This window comes from Hemitrygon akajei, chromosome 12 (genome assembly GCF_048418815.1).
Source record: "Hemitrygon akajei chromosome 12, sHemAka1.3, whole genome shotgun sequence".
NCBI lineage: Eukaryota > Metazoa > Chordata > Chondrichthyes > Myliobatiformes > Dasyatidae > Hemitrygon > Hemitrygon akajei.
The window spans coordinates 33594460-33613096 of record NC_133135.1 but is presented as its reverse complement, the minus strand read 5'-3'; the positions used below and the strand labels follow the sequence as shown (position 1 = coordinate 33613096).

The 18637-nt window shown below is 37.5% G+C and overlaps 1 protein-coding gene across 4 annotated transcripts in view; it reads left to right on the top strand.

Annotated features, from left to right (window-relative positions):
- usp24 (ubiquitin specific peptidase 24) overlaps positions 1–18637 on the top strand; it is a 222592-nt gene that overhangs the window by 91236 nt on the left and 112719 nt on the right. For all 4 annotated transcript variants that reach the window (XM_073062880.1, XM_073062879.1, XM_073062878.1 and 1 more), the window contains 10 exons: positions 1128–1204; positions 4372–4512; positions 5322–5375; positions 5460–5575; positions 7138–7204; positions 7915–8025; positions 9172–9270; positions 13089–13247; positions 14231–14316; positions 17788–17881. In XM_073062880.1, the coding sequence (XP_072918981.1) occupies positions 1128–1204; positions 4372–4512; positions 5322–5375; positions 5460–5575; positions 7138–7204; positions 7915–8025; positions 9172–9270; positions 13089–13247; positions 14231–14316; positions 17788–17881 (1004 nt within the window). The remainder of the gene's footprint in view (positions 1–1127; positions 1205–4371; positions 4513–5321; positions 5376–5459; positions 5576–7137; positions 7205–7914; positions 8026–9171; positions 9271–13088; positions 13248–14230; positions 14317–17787; positions 17882–18637) is intronic.

The following is an 18637-nucleotide window of genomic DNA, read 5'->3' as shown; positions in this document are numbered from 1 at the left end:
GTCATCTTTATCCATTAATTTCTGCTTTTCCAGTTGTTGATTGTCTTTAGATCATGTTCATTTACATTTGCTTTTAAATTTCAAAGACATTATCTCCTGTTAAAGATTTCTGCTATTAAAGATGCAAATCTATATTTACACTGGTGGTTTTCAGAGTTGCATATCTGGTTGAGATTTTTGAACGCACCGGGAAGTTAGTGATTTTTGTCTAATTAATTCCTTTTGAGGTTGTGCTGGAGAGTTGCCTTGAACATTTGCTATAAGTAACTACATTAATGTTTCTTTTAAATATTTATTAAATATTGCTGACTGCTGACTATCAGAAGGAATTAACAGCTGATAATTTAGTTTCTAATCTATGTTGGTCAACAATGGCATATGTTGGATTAATGGGTATCTAATGTCTTCCTGCTTAGGAAAAGTATTTTAAGCATTTAATTCTAGAAGCAAGCAATTGATCTAATGTTTTGATATAAATAGGGATATTTTTGTAACGTTTAGAATCTTGCAGCACATAACTTAAAGGAAAATCTATTCTTACTTCATGTTTATGACTTGCCAAAAAGTGCAATGACCTTTCTCCCTGATAAAGTAGTTGACAAGATATCCAAAAAGTAGTTGAATTTGGTTGCTCAAGTGACAGTAACAATATGCCTCTTATTACAGCTAAGTCCTATATATCAAGTGATCAGCTTTAATTTATGCTATTTTGACTCTGTTTAATGTTGTAAACAGTAAAGGTAAAAAGTAGAAGTTTAACAGTTAAAGTTAAAATTTAAAGTTAAACAGTATCTGGGAGAGAAAATTAGTTTGTAGCCAGTTGTATTAATGAGAGGCTAAGATTAGCGATTCATTCCATCCTGTCAAGCAGATGGGATCCAGACAGAAGTTCCATTGTCAGCACGATTGCTCACGCTTATAATATACTGTATATTCATGTTAAAATTTGTACTAGTTGGGATTCTCAACATGGTGTATACTTTGTGCATATAAGGTGACCTTGATGACATGTGTAACAATGCTCAGTTTTTTAATTTATTTGTTTTGGGTCTTCTGATCTGCTAATGCCTCCTTAACTAAAATATTCCTATTCTGAAATGGTAACCAACCGTTCTGATTCTCTGTAGGTTTCAATCTCTTCAAAACTTTCTTTGAGATAGTAAATCTATCTGACCATCGACTGAAAAGACAAGGTGCTCAGCTGGTAAGATAAATCTTCTCTTATGCTTCAATTTGTACTTGTTCTGGAAGTATTTATGAATTTTTAAGTTTACTTCAGAAATTCTGGAATAGAACTTGAATGATGAGTTGAATTAAGCAGTGTTTAAAATGTTACCTTGTTATATAGCATGCCGTGCCATAGTTCTTTTAAATTTTTGGACTGCATTGCAAACAATGATAAACAGTTTATCGACATCAACGGGACAATATTGCAAAACTTTGTTCTTTAGCACCAAGTAATAGATCTACCATTGGCTGCATACTAACACTGCAGTTGGTGAGATAGTGGGGAGATTCCAGCAGTTACCTGTGGACAGAGATCATTTGCAGTAGCTTAGGCTGAATAATCTTTGAATGATCAGCCATGCCCAACACATCTGCTAACCTTTCTCACTGTCAACAAGCTGCATGCACCCAAGAACATCTAGAGTAGTGGTCACCAACCTTTTTAAGCCCAAGATCCCTTACCTCGGCCTAAGTGAAAGGGGAGATCGACCACAGAGCGATTAGTTACATGCATGCGCACTGGGGCAGAAAAGACCGCAAGTAAAACCCTGCAACCCGGAAGTAGAAATAATGCATAAACACCAGGGGTACCCACCCTTTTTTTGCATCGCGGACCGCTTTAATATTGACAATATTCTTGTGGACCGGCCAATGCGGGCCAGTAGCATCGGCACTTCCCGCTGGCCGTGCCCCGGGCCAGTAGCATCGGTGGTTCCCACCAGCCGCGCTCCCGGCCAGTAGCATCAGCACTTCCTGCCGGCCACGCTCCAGGTCAGTAGCATTGGCAGTTCAAACCAGCTGCGCGAGGCGAACACTGGCGTGAGGGTGTCACTGCGTTTAGGTGACTGATGACCTCGCGTAGGTTCAAGTTTAACAGTGGTCGTGACAGGGAATGAGGAAAGGTGCAACTGACTTATATTGTTTCCTCGCGGCCCGGTGGTTGGGGACCACTGAAGTACACCGTGTAGTCTGGGGGAACTATACGCATGCGCACTGGGCAGAAAGAACGGAACTAAAACCCCGCAACCCGGAAACAATCTCTCAACAGTATTTGTGTATTTTTTTTTTTCGGGACCTACTGGGAAAGTCTCAAAGATCGACCAGTCGATCGCGATCAACGGATTGACGACCACTAATCTAGAGAATCAAAGTCATCAACTACCTCTGGAATCTGCTTGACATATCATTACAATGTTGACCAACCCATTGTAAGCCCTTGTGCCTTCAAATGCTATTATCAATTCAGGAGTTCCCTTCACATACTCTTTAGTGTCTGTTATTTGCAATTCAAACCAGGAAATACTGGAAATATTAAACAGTATCTGTGGCCAAAGACACTTTATATCTACGATCTTTCAGCATTTGGACTACTAAATGCCAATTTGGACCTGGTAATCCCACTACATTCTGCAGTAGTTTCCAAGGTATTCTTGGCTAGCTGGCTTTCTGGCATTGTGGCAAGCAATTGAAAAGCTAGCAGGGAACTGGATACGCAGAGTCCTGAGAGTGAAGATCTTCCCCTTTCTGCCACTTGTCTGCCACTTATTATCATGTCTCAGGAACTCAGCTAGCGTTCTCCCTTTTTAAAAAGCAACATCATTTCTGAAAGTGGTTCCTCCTATTCAGTGAAATGGCCTGAAGATTATAATTAATGCTGGCAGCTCATCTTAAATATTAAAATGCAATGTGTTCCAACTGTAAAAATAAATCAGCTGCTAAACAGCTATGCTTTATGGTAGGAAAACAATGCCTCTAGTAATCCTTTCTCATCTCTAAAGATGTATTGTTGCTTCTTTGAAATGACCACCAGCAAGAACAATATTTGACAGTTTACTTCAGTTTTAATTTCTGTTGCTTCACAGGTAGAACATCCTGGGTCCTGTTCTGACAATGTTGAGAAATCCAATTAAAACCAATTAAATTACATTTTTATTCAATTAAAATGTGTTTTGTGGATGATTTCTGCCGACTCTAAATTATAATGGCAGAATATAGTATTAATGGTAAGACTCTTGGCAGAGTGGAGGATCAGAGGGATCTTGGGGTCCGAGTGCATGGGACGCTCAAAACAGCTGCGCAGGTTGACTCTGTGATTAAGAAGGTGTACGGTGTATTGGCCTTCATCAATCGTGGAATTGAATATAGGAGCTGAGAGGTAATGTTGCAGCTAAATAGGACACTGGTCAGACCCCACGGAGTACTGTGCTCAGTTCTGGTCGCCTCACTACAGGAAGGATGTGGAAGCCATAGAAAGGGTGCAGAGGAGATTTACAAGGATGTTGCCTGGATTGGGGAGCATGCCTTATGAGAATAAGTTGAGTGAACTCGGCCTTTTCTCCTTGGAGCGAAGGAGGATGAGAGGTGACCTGTTAGAAGTATAAGATGATGAGAGGCATTGATCATGTGGATAGTCGGAGGCTTTTTCCCAGGGCTGAAATGGTTACCACAAGAGGACACAGGTTTAAGGTGCTGGGGAGTAGGTACAGAGGAGATGTCAGGGGTAAGTTTTTTACTCAGAGAGTGGTGAGTACGTGGAATGGGCTGCCGGCAACGGTGGTGGAGGCAGATACGATAGGGTCTTTTAAGAGACTTTTGGATAGGTACATGGAGCTTAGGAAAATAGAGGGCTATAGGTAAGCCCAGCAATTTCTAAGGTAGGGGCATGTTTGGCAGTACTTGGTGGGCCGAAGGGCCTGTATTGTGCTGTAGGTTTTCTATGTTTCTAAATTTTTGCACTGATACTGTTCTTTGACATAATAGTTTAATGAAAACTTTTGATAAAATCATTAACATGATATCTGAAGATGCTAGAAATCCAATGTAACAACACAAAGTGCTGGACAAACTCAGCAGTTCAGGCAGCATCTATGGAAAGGAATAGGGAGTTGATATTTCAGGCTGGAAACCTTTCATCAGGGCTAGAACAAAAAGGGGGAAGAAGTCAGCATTAAAAGGTGGGGGAATAGGGAGTACAATCTTGATGTAGACTTTGGTGCAGTGTTGCCTTATTAGTCATTATTTTTGTTAATTAGAAGCTGTTGAATAGCAGTTAGAAGCAATACTTGATTAAATTAGGAAGTGTCACAGGTGGTAAAATGCTCAACAGATACCAATTAACTGTTTCACACTCTCTGTGCAAATCAGCATGTTGAAAAACTGGAGCTATCAGGAATGGATTTTATCTGGAGAATTGCCATGGAATCACCAGACGAAGAAATTGCCCATGAGGCGATCCATCTGATCATTAATTACAGCTACATTAGCCTGAATCCACGTTTGAAAAAGGTGTGTTTAAAATGGGTTAATACTATGAAATGTATATCAGAAAGTTTGCTTACACTTGCAAGTTCTCATTTGCCTAAGCTTTGATATCACCTTTAATATAATGTGAAATTAAAGATGTGATATTAATTCAAACAGTCTTTGCTTCTGTCTAATAGAGTTCTCTCTCTGACTCAAAATTTGCCATTTTCGTCTATTTATATTCGTTTCCTTAGTTTTGGTTTATTCATAAAGGAAGGTGAGATATCAATTCAAAAGCTTGTATACAACAGAACAACCAAAGTATATGCAGGTATCTTGTAGCATAAAAGTTGAATCTCAATCATCATCTTAATGGTTTGGAGTGTTTCAAACTTCTGTGGGTCAGAACAACTACAGAAGTAACACAAAGCCATGCTAAAGGGACATAAATGAACATTGAGGTAGTTTTCTAAATTTGGCCAGTATAATGTAAAATTATTAGTTGTGATGTAAGAATCTGTTCTTGGCGAGTGTTACTTTAATAATGAGGAAAGTTGCTTTCACATTTCTGCTGAATTGCAAAATAGTGGTAAAAACAGAAGAATCCAGGAATCATTCTGCATGTCAAGCAGCCTGTGTACAAAGAGAAAACAGCTAACAGGGACCATTCATCAGAACTGTAAATGAGATTTATAAAGTATTGTTTAAATTTCAGAGAAATACAATTTCTTCAAAATTGGAAACGTTTCATAAAGCATCAAATTAGTTTCAGATATGAAATATGTTGTACCTGTCGGTTTGTTTATGGCAGATGAATACAAAGACTGATTGTGATTTCACTTCTCTTTCAGGATTCTGTTTCCCTGCATAAGAAATTCATAGCAGATTGTTATAAACGTTTGGAAGTAAGTACAGAGATTAAATGTGTTTTATTTTTTTAATTGCTGAGATCATTTTGTTACATTTTGCTTCATTTCTCACAATTGCAGGTTGCTAGTTCAGCTTTAGGAGGCCCTACCTTGACACATGCTGTTACAAGAGCAACTAAAATGTTAACAGCCACAGCCATGCCCACTGTTGCTACATCAGTACAGTCACCATCCAGGTAATATTGCTTTTCCTTTTGTCGTAGGATATCTTTATCCACCTTTAAATCCTGCTTATGTTACTGTTATTATAGGAATGCAAGGACGTGGTCACTAACTTAAAATTTTTATCCCAACTTCCCGGGAAACTTTACTTTAGAAGTCTGTTCCTTGTATTAAGAAAAAGAGCTTCTAATTAAGAACAATTATATTTGAAATTGCCTGCACTGATGTTGCCTTTTGAGTGTTTTATGAAAAGAGCTGATGCATAGTCTCTTTAATACTGCACTCCTTAAAATTCCTTAGTGTGAAGTAGCAACTGTTGAAGAAACATGATAAAAGTTAGAAAGTTTAAAAGGAGTTTCTGCTGATTTTTTTTTACAGTAAACACATAGGAAAACTGAGAGTAGTGTTTTTTTAAAAATCTGGACAGTAGCATGGTGATATCTGTCAGGTCATAGAATTGCCATGGAGCCATTCAGCAAAATTTATGGAGTTTGCAATGGGGACAGAGGCAAATTTTTTTTTCTTTCCATATTCAAAGGAAATTTATACTAATTATTTACCAGATGTTGGACAGATAGTCAGAGGCAGTAATAGTGACAAGAGCAAAGGTTGAAAGACTAGTATTTGTCATCTGTGTGGAAGTGCAAATGAGTACTGTATTTTCTGATGTTTCTGAACTCTAGTATGTGGAGATAATATGGGGGCTCAGTGGTAGATCTTTGGTCACCATTGATTAGACAGTAGCAGGAACAAAGAATTTCAGATAATTTGATTAGTGCAATCCCATCCAGAAGGAAGATATAGGAGGGACTTTGAAAAATGAGTATAGTCCCCTTATTTGAAAGATTCTACTATAATTTTGTCTAGTGTATTTTTTGTTATGTAATACAGTTATATAGACAAAAAGTTGTGCAGATGGATTTGTTGTTTCATGTTTTGAGATGTTTAATAAACAGTTATAGGAATGCAAACATATCCAGAAAATGGTGGAAATATTCGTTGAACAGAAAAAGTGTGAATATTTCAAATCCATAACCTTTTGTGTGATGAAAGGTCATCAAGTCAAAAGTTTAATCCTCTCTCTCTTCAGTTGCCTTCTGACCTGAATATTATAACATTTTCTATAACTTAATATGAAAGAGAAAGTGAGTCTGTTGATGAACTGAAGCAGACATGAGCTGTGCATGCATTAATTGGATCAACCTATGTTTTTAATTGTGTAGTTCATTTCCAAGAGAATTATAGACTTTGAAATATTAGGTGTTTGTGTGATGCGTTATTTCCTACAAACCTTCAGAGGAAGGTGCATCACTTCATAGTGATCAGAAATCACATCTTACTGAAAGCTGTATAAATTACCATCAAATATAATACTAATGCTGTAAAGTGCTCAACGACTTTTTGATGTTTGATAGAAGAACAGATGCTGAGATGTGCTTATATTAACACATCAAGTTATCATTCAACTATTATTTGTACAACTTTCGCAAAATGTTTGTTAATGTTCATATCTTGTTTCTCAAAGAGCCAGGCCAAGATACTGTTATCATTTACATTGTTCAACTCTTAATTGTAGGTCCAGTAAACTTGTCATAATTGAACGATTGCTACTGCTTGCTGAAAGATATGTGATTACAATTGAGGTAAGCAAATAGGCATACAATTGCAGTTAGCAGCCGTATTATTAACTTATTGATGTTTAAGCTTTGTATCATTTTATTTGAGAATGTATCCATTCAATCTATTGTAGGAAAGCTAAGAAAGTGCAATTTTCAGTAGAATTAATTTGCAAGAGCAAAATTGAACCATGGTTAAGAGATGTTTTGGATAATGTATTTGTTGGAGGAAAGCTGTGTAGAGGAGTAAATAAGATTGGGTTGAGACTGGGCTGAGTAGCTTGGAAGACAGAGCTTGGCCAGAGGTGGAGCCTGCAGGCCACAGCACAGTTGAATTTCAAAAGGAGGTACGAGGAAAAATTAATAGATCGGCCTGATGACAAGTGGGAAGAACAACAACTCTGGAATTCAAAGGAAACAATATCTTTCATCATAAGGAAAAAAAATACATGTTCAGTCAAAGTTTGATTTGTTTTAGATGTCAACAACCCATGAGTGCTGAATAATATTGGTAAACCAGACCAATAAATCTGAAGAATCGGAGCAGGATGTTTGAAATCTGTACTGTTGAGATATTACCTTCCTTCACAGAATTAAATTTAAATATTTCTCTTACTGCCAGTGCAGAAAGTAGGAAGCATGTGGAAAATTGTTGAACATATCAGATTTCAGTTTTTATTGCCACTGAATATCAAGTTAATTGTTTGTGTTTACAATTGTGATTGCATTTTATACAGGATCTATATTCTGTTCCACGAACTATCCTACCTCACGGAGCTTCTTTCCATGGACATCCTATTACTATCTCTGTAATTTGTGAGTCTACAAAAGATTCATTTACTATTGAGGTTAGTTGTGATGGGTTTTTATACGTACTGTGTTTCCAAATAAAAATGCTTTAAACTCCTTCAGAAAAATCCATGTGCTGTTAGTTCTCTTTCCCTCTTTAATCAGCAATAATTATTGCATTTTATATAGTTCTCCCCACCCCTTGCCAACTCATTCAATTGTTCAAATTAATTCAAATTGTCCTTTAAGAAGTGAAATGGATGCTGTATTCTTTAACAGGAATTGCAGAAAGTTGGCTCTGAGCACTTGATCCTACTTTCAAAGACTGCAATTCCATTGGCTGACCCTGGTAATATATTTTCACATGTAATTAGCTTCTCTCCTGATGTACAACAAAGCTTTAGGGAAGAAAATGTTCTTTTAAATTGCAATGTTTATTTAGTATAAGAAAAAAATGTTGCCAAATGATTGCTGCATCATTACAAGAGGAAAGTAAAGCTAATAAGCTGGAGGGAAAAAAGTAACATTCTATGAAGAAAGCTGAAAATGAACCAAAAGAGGAATTGAATATTAACATTACACTGAAAATTAATTGAAAGGAGAACTGATTGCACCAACTGAATTTCTTTTTGATTTGAAATGGCTGCTTGTCTGTTTGATTCTTATCTCTAATAACAGGAATGGTCAAGTCAACTTTTGCAAAAACAAGTGCTGAAGTATCTTTTTGGGAATCGATGTTATATTTTATATTTAACATTCTTGCCGATTTCAAAACTTAATGTATCACAATTGAATAGGAAGCTCATGTTAAAAACTGTCCAATTGGCTTTCCTTGTAATTTTTCTCTTTTATTTTAATTTCTAGGTTATGATCTAGTCAAATTTAATAGTGATTTTTGTTTATCAACAGTCTCCATTTCTAGTCAAAGCCAAATGTTGTTAAAGGTTGATCTAAGTAAATTATTGCAGTGAGTGAGTCAAGCATTCAATTTTTCTTCAATAAAGTATAGCTTGAAATGATGGTTCATTGCAACCTAGAAAATTGATACTAAACATTTAAATGTTTGAAAAATGAGGGTAATTATTACCAGAAATAGAACCTATGTAATGAGTTTAAAACACTATTTATCCCAGCCAAGCTGTATGCAGACAATGTTATTCTGTAACTACTACCCAACTAATATTGACAGTCTTTCCATCTTTCAGGCTCACAGCAATGAAACAGTTGGAAGTGTCAGGTGGAAGATGGCAGCACATATCAATTGTCCATTGGATAACTTACAAATATTTGCCAGTGATAGCTTGGTGAGTAAACAAAAATTTAGACGAAGTTGTATGTTGTTCAGGTTTTGGGTTTTTACCTTCTGATTAGTACAGAGGAGGTTTTGATTCTGTTATGGTGTTATGGTAATAAGTTTCCACCCAAAGAGAAAATTTCTTTTCTACTCTATTGATTCATCTCATAGGAAAAAGCTGACATGGAACCTTTGCAATATATTAAAATTATTGCATCCTGTATGCCCCCACACTACTAGTACTTGCAATTCAAAATATTTCTATTTGCTCACATAACATGATCAGTGTCACATTTATTGCCCATTGGTATCCGCAAAAATGTGTTGGTTGTAATGCTTGAATTACAGTAGTCCATATAGTGGCAGTACTTTTGTAATAGTTTTGGGTGTGGTACAAAGAAATAATGTCAGGATGATATACCGTTATCTTGCACTTCTCAGAATTAAATTCTATCCATTATTACACTGCCCATCTTATCAACAATCAACAGTATTTTATAGCCCACAGTTATCCTCGATGTCAACAACACTACTGATTTATTTATTGTGCAAACCTACTGTATTGATATAAGATTTATTAATGTATATAACAGACAGCCAGTGTCCCAGCGTAATATCACCAAACTATTCTGGATCCAGTTTGTCAACTTGTCTTTGATACTATGTGCTCTGATCTTTTGGAGAGGTCTCCCATGTAGGACCTTATCAAAACCCTTACTGAAATCCAAGTAGACTAAGTGGACTGCACTGTCTTCATCAATTAACTTCTATTTAATTAACAAAAATAACTAGGTCAACTAGGATCTTGCCTAATAAAATCATACTGACTATAATTAATCCTGCAAATTAATCCTGTCCCTCAGAAAATTTTCCAATAACTTCCTCTGATGCCGGGCTCACAGACCTGGATATCTGTTAACTTCCAGTTATCTAGCATCTCGCCTGTGGCCAGTGAAAATTTAAAAATCTGTCAATTCTTCAATAATCTCCATCAATGCCTCCCACAGAACCTAGGAAACATCTCATCTGACCTTGGGAATTTCCTCTTTAAGTCTATTAAAAGATCTAAGATGTCTTTTGAAATTTGATTTGATATATTCAGCTATATAAGCTTCTGGACTTGAATTGTATTTGGTGTAATGACTGAAAGCAGACAACATTTCAAGTGGATTTCAACACTGATATTTGGAAGCACACTGTGTAACAAAAAAGAACATGGCTTAATTCTGTTTGAAGAGCTGCATTTGGTACTTTGTGTAAAGCTTACTTTTTAAATGAGCAGGGTAATGCTATACAAATGAATCAATCTGCTGTAAGATATATTTTCAAATATTAGGAAATGTGAAAGAAAGCCTACTATTGTGAATTATTCCCAGTGAAGTACCTACCTTATCATAGCAAGATTGGCATAAAATATAAATGCATTGTGATAGGCAACATAGAATTAATCAGCCCACAATAGTACATAAAGACAGTACTTTGAGAATGTTTCTTAAAAAACCACAATCGGATTTTTAAATGACAAAAACTTGTTTATTGAACATTGAGTAGGACGTTGCACTTTCTTAAAAAAACACTGACTCATGTTTTATGCAGTGATAAAGTTTAGAACATTTATTCAGAATGTTGCCTCTAAATATTGTGCTGTTTATGTTCAAAGCATTTTCATCTAGTTCAGCAGATCTATATGAGCTTTGAAAATTCTTACGTAGATATATATACAGGTTATTAAATTCTTTTTTTTTAATGATGAAGCCTGTTTCCCTCAGGTCTTTCATTCAGAAGAAGTTTTCTTCTTTCTCCTTTTCACTCTTTGTGCCTGGTTCCAATAGCAGACCCATTGCACATTCAAGTTGCAGGACGTCTGTTCCCACTTCTCCAAGTATACTACACTCGGGTTCAAAACTTGCGCATCACTTGTTTTTTTTTGTGCATGTGAATATATTCCTGATATCATAATTTACCCAACCACAGTGTATAATAATATTTTAATACAAGTTATGTGGCATAATTTGCAGGTTTGCTGATGATGCTAAATTGAGAGGTCTTGCTGATTAGTGAAGTAGGTTACAATGAATCAAGGGGCAGTGATCGGTTAGGGAGATGGGCTGAGGAGTGGCAAATTAATTTCCACTTGGGAAGATGTGAGGTGACACAGTATGGTCATTCAAATCAGGTAGGAATTACACAGTGATTGGCAGGACACTGATGAGTGTTGTGGAACATTCGGACCTGAGAGTTACAAGTGCACAGTTCACTGATAGCGACCAAGTGGTGCAGAAGTAATTCAGCTTTGCTGCCCTTCATTAGTCAGGGCATCGAACATAGGAATAAAGACATTATGTTGCAGATATGTTAGTCATCAATGAGGCTGCACTTGGAGTTTGTACAGTTTTGTTCACCCTGTTATAAGAAAGACATTTCCAAGCTGGAGATGGTGTAGAAGAGAATTTCAAGAATGCTGCCTAGAGAAGAGGGCCTGAGTTGAAAGGAGAGGTTGGCCATGCTGGATCTTTATTCCCTGGAGTGCAGGAGAATGAGGGGTGATCTCACAGCTGCCAAAGGAAGTGGTTGAGGCAGGTACAATGGGAATGTTTAGAAGGCATTTGGATAGGTGCATGGAAGGAATGGGCTTGGAGAGTTATGGTCTGAATGCAGGCAACTGGAGCTAACAGGGGTGATGTTGTGGTCAGTGTAGACTAGTTGGGCCAAAGGACATGCTTCCATGCTCCGTTACTCTGGCTCTTTGACGTATTGAGATGGATTGGGAATTAGTAGAAAGTAAAAAGTGGCAGGTGTGAGTAAGTTTTTGACAATTTTAATTTAGCTTCTGCATTGAGGATGTAATTAGCAGGGTGAATAAAGGAGAACTACACTAATGGTATTTTTGTTTGCAAAAAAACATTCAGTAAGATTAACACTTACTACACCAAGCAACAGCTCATGGTATTAGACCATTTTTTTTGGCAAGTAAAGGGAATTAACTAATTAAAAAGTAGAGTTGGGGAAAAATGTGCGTGTTTCAGATTGGCAAGTAACTAGTAGTGTGTCACAGAATAATATTTACTATTGAATAGATGAAGGAATCCGTTGTGTTGCAGCCAAATTTACAAACATGGGAGTGATTCCAGAAATTTCTTCATTGCCTAGTTCCAGCATTGTTTTTTTTTTTATTCTGTTAGTTCTATTGTTAATTGCCTTCTACGTGTGTATGTGGCCGGCATTAAATAATCTGGTTGTGAAGTTTCACCAAGGCATTTTCTATTGTATTTGTAAACTTTCTGACAGTTAAGCTTTGAAGATATTTTTAATCTTGTTAATGTCTGCATGTTTAGCATTGTCATTTGAATTGGGCACCTTGAAAGTCCCAGATTTTCCAAAGTATCCTTTGCAATACCCTCTTAGATTTTTCATTGTACTGTTAATTCTGAGCTGCCTCCTCCAATTCCATTTTCCAAGTCGATGTAAATTAGAAACAGTTGTGAGTCCAACTGTGATCCCTGGAGCACCTATTATATATTCATTTTCCCTTCAATTTCGATTTATCTCCAGTGAACACTCATTTAACAGTTGGTGGCAAAAGATAATTGTAGATATGTATATATATCAATGTGTTTGTGCCCATTTTGAAATGCTTGAATAATTAGATCAACATGTCAGAAAGAGGAAATAACCAATGCAAGTTGATGTACATTTCAAATAGTTTTGCCAAATTAATGCTATCTGGTTGTTATTTCAGGTTCTTAATATGTTACGTTAAACATTTTTTATGTTGACTTATTTCTGCTTTTTGAGAAAATCCGTATTGACAGTTTTATTTTCTTCCAGCTCACCATGAACAAAGATCAGAAGCTACTTCACCAGTTGGGGTTTGCAGATGAACAATTACTGACTCTGAAAATGCCTGTAATGGGGACACCCTCAGGAAGTTCTGTTGACTCATCCTCTAGTAGTAGTGTATTCAACTCAGCATATGCCATGGAACAGGTCAGAGCACTTGTGTAACTTGAAGTAATGGAAAATCATGCAAAGTCCTTAAGTGAAGGAAGGTGCAATTTGGTCATTTGATATTGGACCTCACTTGTACATAAAACTACCTTAGTTGGTTATATCCATGTATTCAGTTTAAGCAAAAGGATTTTAAATTATTAACCGGGAATGAGACAGGTGAAATATTTTTGGGCAGATTTCCTGTTTGCTCCTCTTGATACCTCTGATTATTCGATCAGTATTTGTCCTTAAGTAGATTGGTTAGATGGTAGTTGTTATATGTTTTAAACTATCAACATAGATGGTGTTAGCTCAACTAAGTCCAAGAGATGTGGGTTCAAGTTCCATTCCAGAAACCAGAGTACAGTAATCTTAGCTGACCCTTCAATGCATTAATGATAGTGTGCTGCATTATCGTATATGTTATCTCTGGGAGAAGAATAGCCAATTAGTGTAAAAAAATCTCATTGTCCTTTTCAAAGAAGAGCAGGAGAGTTTCCACTAGCATTGCAGCCAAATGCTTTTAGCTTATCTAATCATCTTTTCATTGACATTTATTGGACCTTGCATTGTTTGTATTGACTAATTAAATTTACTGAGATTCACATAAGGTACAGTATATCTCAACGCTATAGTGCATTTGTAGAAGTGGGATGGTGCTTTGCAATATTCTTCAAAAGTAGCTTAATTTTCCATTGCCCACTGCACATTGGTTTCATTGTCTGGTGTGGATTATAACAACAAAAAGCTAGTAACAAAGTATGCTGTGCAAACTGCGTGTGTAGCTGTTTATACATATGCTAATGCAATTTGTGCTAAAATGCTAAAGAATTATTTTTACTTGCTTGTGCAACATGTGTAGTTTTAAATTGAAAATTCAATTTGTGCAGAATCGAGTCTGAAATTGATGCAAATATTGCCTGTATTTTCTCTCTCTTCTATCAATGTGCATCTGACTAGTTTCTTTACCTTTGCCACAGGAGAAATCATTGCCTGGTGTTGTGATGGCACTTGTGTGTAATGTGTTTGATATGCTTTATCAGCTTGCCAATCTTGAAGAACCAAGGTGAGATTCCATAATTCCACACAGAATGGTTGTGTATTTATATTATTTTGAAAAGAAACCCGTGTGTATAGAGCAGTATCAATTACAAGAATTGGGAAACGAGGCGATCCTTTTGCCAGTGATGCTACTGTACACATAGTTTATAAGGAACACTAAAGATAATGCTCTGTTCCCTGCTTTACAAGCAGAGTTCTTATTTCCATTTGGGAAAACTACAAGAATGACGTATTGAGACAGTATAAAGTCATACCATGTGCCTCACATTTGCTGTTCCCACAGCAAGCATGAGAAGAGCTTAAATACTAATAATATCTCAAACACAAACCTTATCCTTGAACTTTGAATTTAATTATTTAAAAATACTGGGCTTCAAAACACTGAAGTGGGATTTTTTAAAAACTGTCCCACAAAGGGTTAAAACGCATGTTTTACATTTGCTTTAATTTATATTATCATTTGAAGTATTCATAAAGTTCAAAGTAAATTTATTATCTAAGTACATATATGTCACCATATACAACTCATTCATTTTCGTTCACACATTCACAGTAAATACAAGAAACACAATTGAATTAATGAAAGATTGCACCCAACAAGATGGATAAGCAACCAAAATGCAAAAGGCAACAAACTATGCAAATAAAAAAATAAATTTTTAAAAAATGAAATGTTAATAAATATTGAGAACATGAGATGAAGAGTCCTTGAAATTGAGTCCATAGGTTATGGGAACAGTTCAGTGATGGGGTGAGTGAAGTTACCCCATCTGGTTCAAGAGCCTGATGGCTGAGGGGTAATAACTGTTCCTGAACCTGTTGGTGTTTTTTTTCCTGAGCCTCCTATACCTTCTTCCAGATGGGCAGCAGTGAGAAGAGAACATGGTCTGGATGGTGGGGCTCCTTGATGATGGATGCTGCTTTCCTGTGACGGTGCTCTGTATAGATGTGTTCAGTGGTGGGAGGGCTTTACACATACTGAACTGAGCTATATCCACTACTTTTTGTAGGTATTTCCTTTCAAGAGTATTGGTGTTTGTAGAGAGTATTGTAGAGTTAACAAAAGAAATTGATGAGGGTAGGGCAGCGGATGTTGTCTACATGGACTTTAGCAAGGCATTTGACAAGGTCCCTCACGAGAGACTCATCCACAAAGTCATGAGGCATGGGATAAGTGGAACCTTGGCTGTTTGGATAAAAAATTGGCTTAAAGGAAGAAAGCAGAGGGTAGTTGTGGAAGGAAAGTATTCTGCTTGGAGGTCGGTGACTAGTGGAGTGCCGCAGGGATCTGTCCTGGGACCCCTGCTATTTGTGATTTTTATAAATGACCTGGATGTAGAGGTGGAAGGATGGGTGAGTAAGTTTGCGGATGACACGAAGATCGGAGGAGTTGTGGATGGAACTGCAGGTTGTCGAAGGTTACAAGAGGATATAGACAGGCTGCAGAGTTGGGCAGAAAAATGGCAGATAGAGTTCAATCTGGATAAGTGTGAGGTGATGCATTTTGGAAGGACAAACCTGAAGACTGAGTACAGGATTAATGGTCAGTTACTTAAGAGTGTGGATGAACAAAGGGACCTTGGGGTTCAAATCCATACATCCCTCAAGGTCACTGCACAGGTTGATAAAGTAGTTAAGAAGGCCTATGGGATACTAGGCTTCATTAATAGGAGGATTGAGTTCAAGAGTAGAGAGGTCATATTGCAACTCTACAAATCTCTGGTGAGACCTTACTTAGAGTATTGTGTTCAATTCTGGTCACCTCATTATAGGAAGGATGTGGAAGCTATGGAGAGGGTGCAGAGGAGATTTACCAGGATGTTGCCTGGTTTGGAGAACAAGTCATATGAAGCAAGGTTAGCAGAGCTGGGACTTTTCTCTTTGGAGCGTAGAAGGATGAGAGGGGACTTGATAGAGGTTTACAAGATTATGAGAGGCATAGATAGGGTGGATAGTCAGTACCTGTTTCCCAGGGCACCAATAGCAAACACCAGAGGGCATATGTACAAAATTAAGGGAGGGAAGTTTAGGAGAGACATCAGGGGTAAGTTTTTTACACAGAGGGTTGTGAGTACTTGGAATGACTTGTCAGGGATGGTGGTGGAGGCTAAAACATTAGGAGTATTTAAGAGCCTCTTGGACAGGCACATGAATGAAAGAAAAATAGAGGGTTATGGGGTAGTGTGGGTTTAGTACTTTTTTAAAAGGATTATATGGGTCAGCACAACATGGAGGGCTGAAGGGCCTGTACTGTAGTGTTCTATGGTTCCATGGTTTCCATACCAGGCTGTGATGCAACCAGTCAGTACACTCTTCACCGCATATCTGCAGAAGTTTGTCACAGTTTTAGATAACATGCTGAATCTTCGCAAATTTCTAAGACAGAAGAGGCACTGCCATGCTTCCTTTGTAATGACATTTAAGTGCTGACATGTGATAGGTGAAACCAGGTGGGTGAGGATGTGGGAATGGAGTAAGAAGATCAGAGAGGATAGGTGTAAAAGCAGGAATCTGAAGAAGCAGGAATCTGAAATGATAATGCCAAAGAATTTAAGGTTGCTGACCCTCTTCACCTCTGATGCCCCAAGGAGTTACTAGCTCATGGACCTTTGGTTTCCTCCTCCTGAAGTCAATAGTCAGCTCCTTGGTCTTGCTGAAGTTGAGTAAGAAGTTATTGTGGCACCACTCAGCCAGATTTTCTGTCTCTCTCTTATTTGCTGATTTCTCTATAAAACTCTGGTTAGGCCACACCTGGAGTACTGTGTCCAGTTCTGGTCACCTCACTATAGGAAGGATGTGGAAGCATTGAAAAGGGTACAGAGGAGATTTACCAGGATGCTGCCTGGTTTAGAGAGTATGGATTATGATCAGAGATTAAAGGAGCTAGGGCTTTACTCTTTGGAGAGAAGGAGGATGAGAGGAGACATGATAGAGGTGTACAAGATATTAAGAGGAATAGATAGAGTGGATAGCCAGCGCCTCTTCCCCAGGGCACCACTGCTCAGTACAAGAGGACATGGCTTTAAGGTAAGGGGAGGCAAGTTCAAGGGGGATATTAGAGGAAGGTTTTTCACTCAGAGAGTCAGTGGTGGAGGCTGATACACTAGTGAAGTTTAAGAGACTACTAGACAGGTATATGGAGGAATTTAAGATGGGGGGTTATATGGGAGGCAGGGTTTAAGGGTCGGCACAACATTGTGGGCCGTAGGGCCTGTAATGTGCTGTACTATTCTATGTTCTATGTCACCACCTTTAATTTGGCCAGAGATAATAGCGTTGTCAGTAAACTCAAGTATGGTATTGGAGCTATACTGAGCCTCACAGTTATAAGTCTAAAGTGAGTCAAGAATGAAAAGTAAAGGACAATATTTGTGGACTCTAAGCAACAGAACTCTTCTAGCTTAAAATTGCTGCATTCTAATGTCATCTCAAACTGTGAGTTTTTAAAAAAAATCTCTTTATGTTGCTGGTTCAGGATAACAGTGCGTGTTAGAAAGTTGCTGCTATTGGTTCCAACTGATCCAGCCATTCAAGAAGCACTGGATACACTTGATGCTTTAGGAAGAAAAGTAAGTAACCCCTTTTTTTTTTCACTTTCTTAACTATTTTTTTATAAAAATGCACTCTTGTGAAAATGTAGGGATACTCATTAGTTGATGGCTTGAAAATGTAGCCCAGAAGAAAGGTCTGGTAAAGTAAATCTGTTCTTGCCAAGGTAGTAAAACATCCACTTTTATGATCGCTGGCCAACTTTTGTGATTTCTGTGCACAGACAGTAGTAAAATGTACAATTGTACTGATTTACTGAGAGGTACACCAGCTTTAAAGCTGGTGTACCTCAAGGTGACTGAATACTGACTGTTCCTTTTAGAACAAGGGTTCCCACCCTGGAGTCCACAGACCCCTCGATTAGTTTTAAGGCTCTGTTGCTTAAAAAAAGGTTGGCAACCCTTGTTTTAGATTTACAGGCCAGAGGCAACGTAATTTGCGCTGTTTTTAAAAGATGCCAAATAACCCTACCATTCACCATTGTGGCTGGATGACCATGAAATACTGTCTTTGTCTAACCTTTAATGTTATAAAGGTAGCTATTCCAGGGCCAACATTCTTAACAAAAATTTAATTTTGTTAACTTCAGAGTTTCGCTTGCTTTCTTGAGGAATTGGGAGATTGAAAATAGAGATTGTAATGGAATTTGGATTAGTATGTAAGATTCTGTAGATGCTGGAAATCTGAGCAGCGCATGCAAAATGCTGGAAGAGCTCAGCAAGTCATGCTACATCTATAAAGAGAAATAAACACTCGATATTTTGGGTCACGATCCT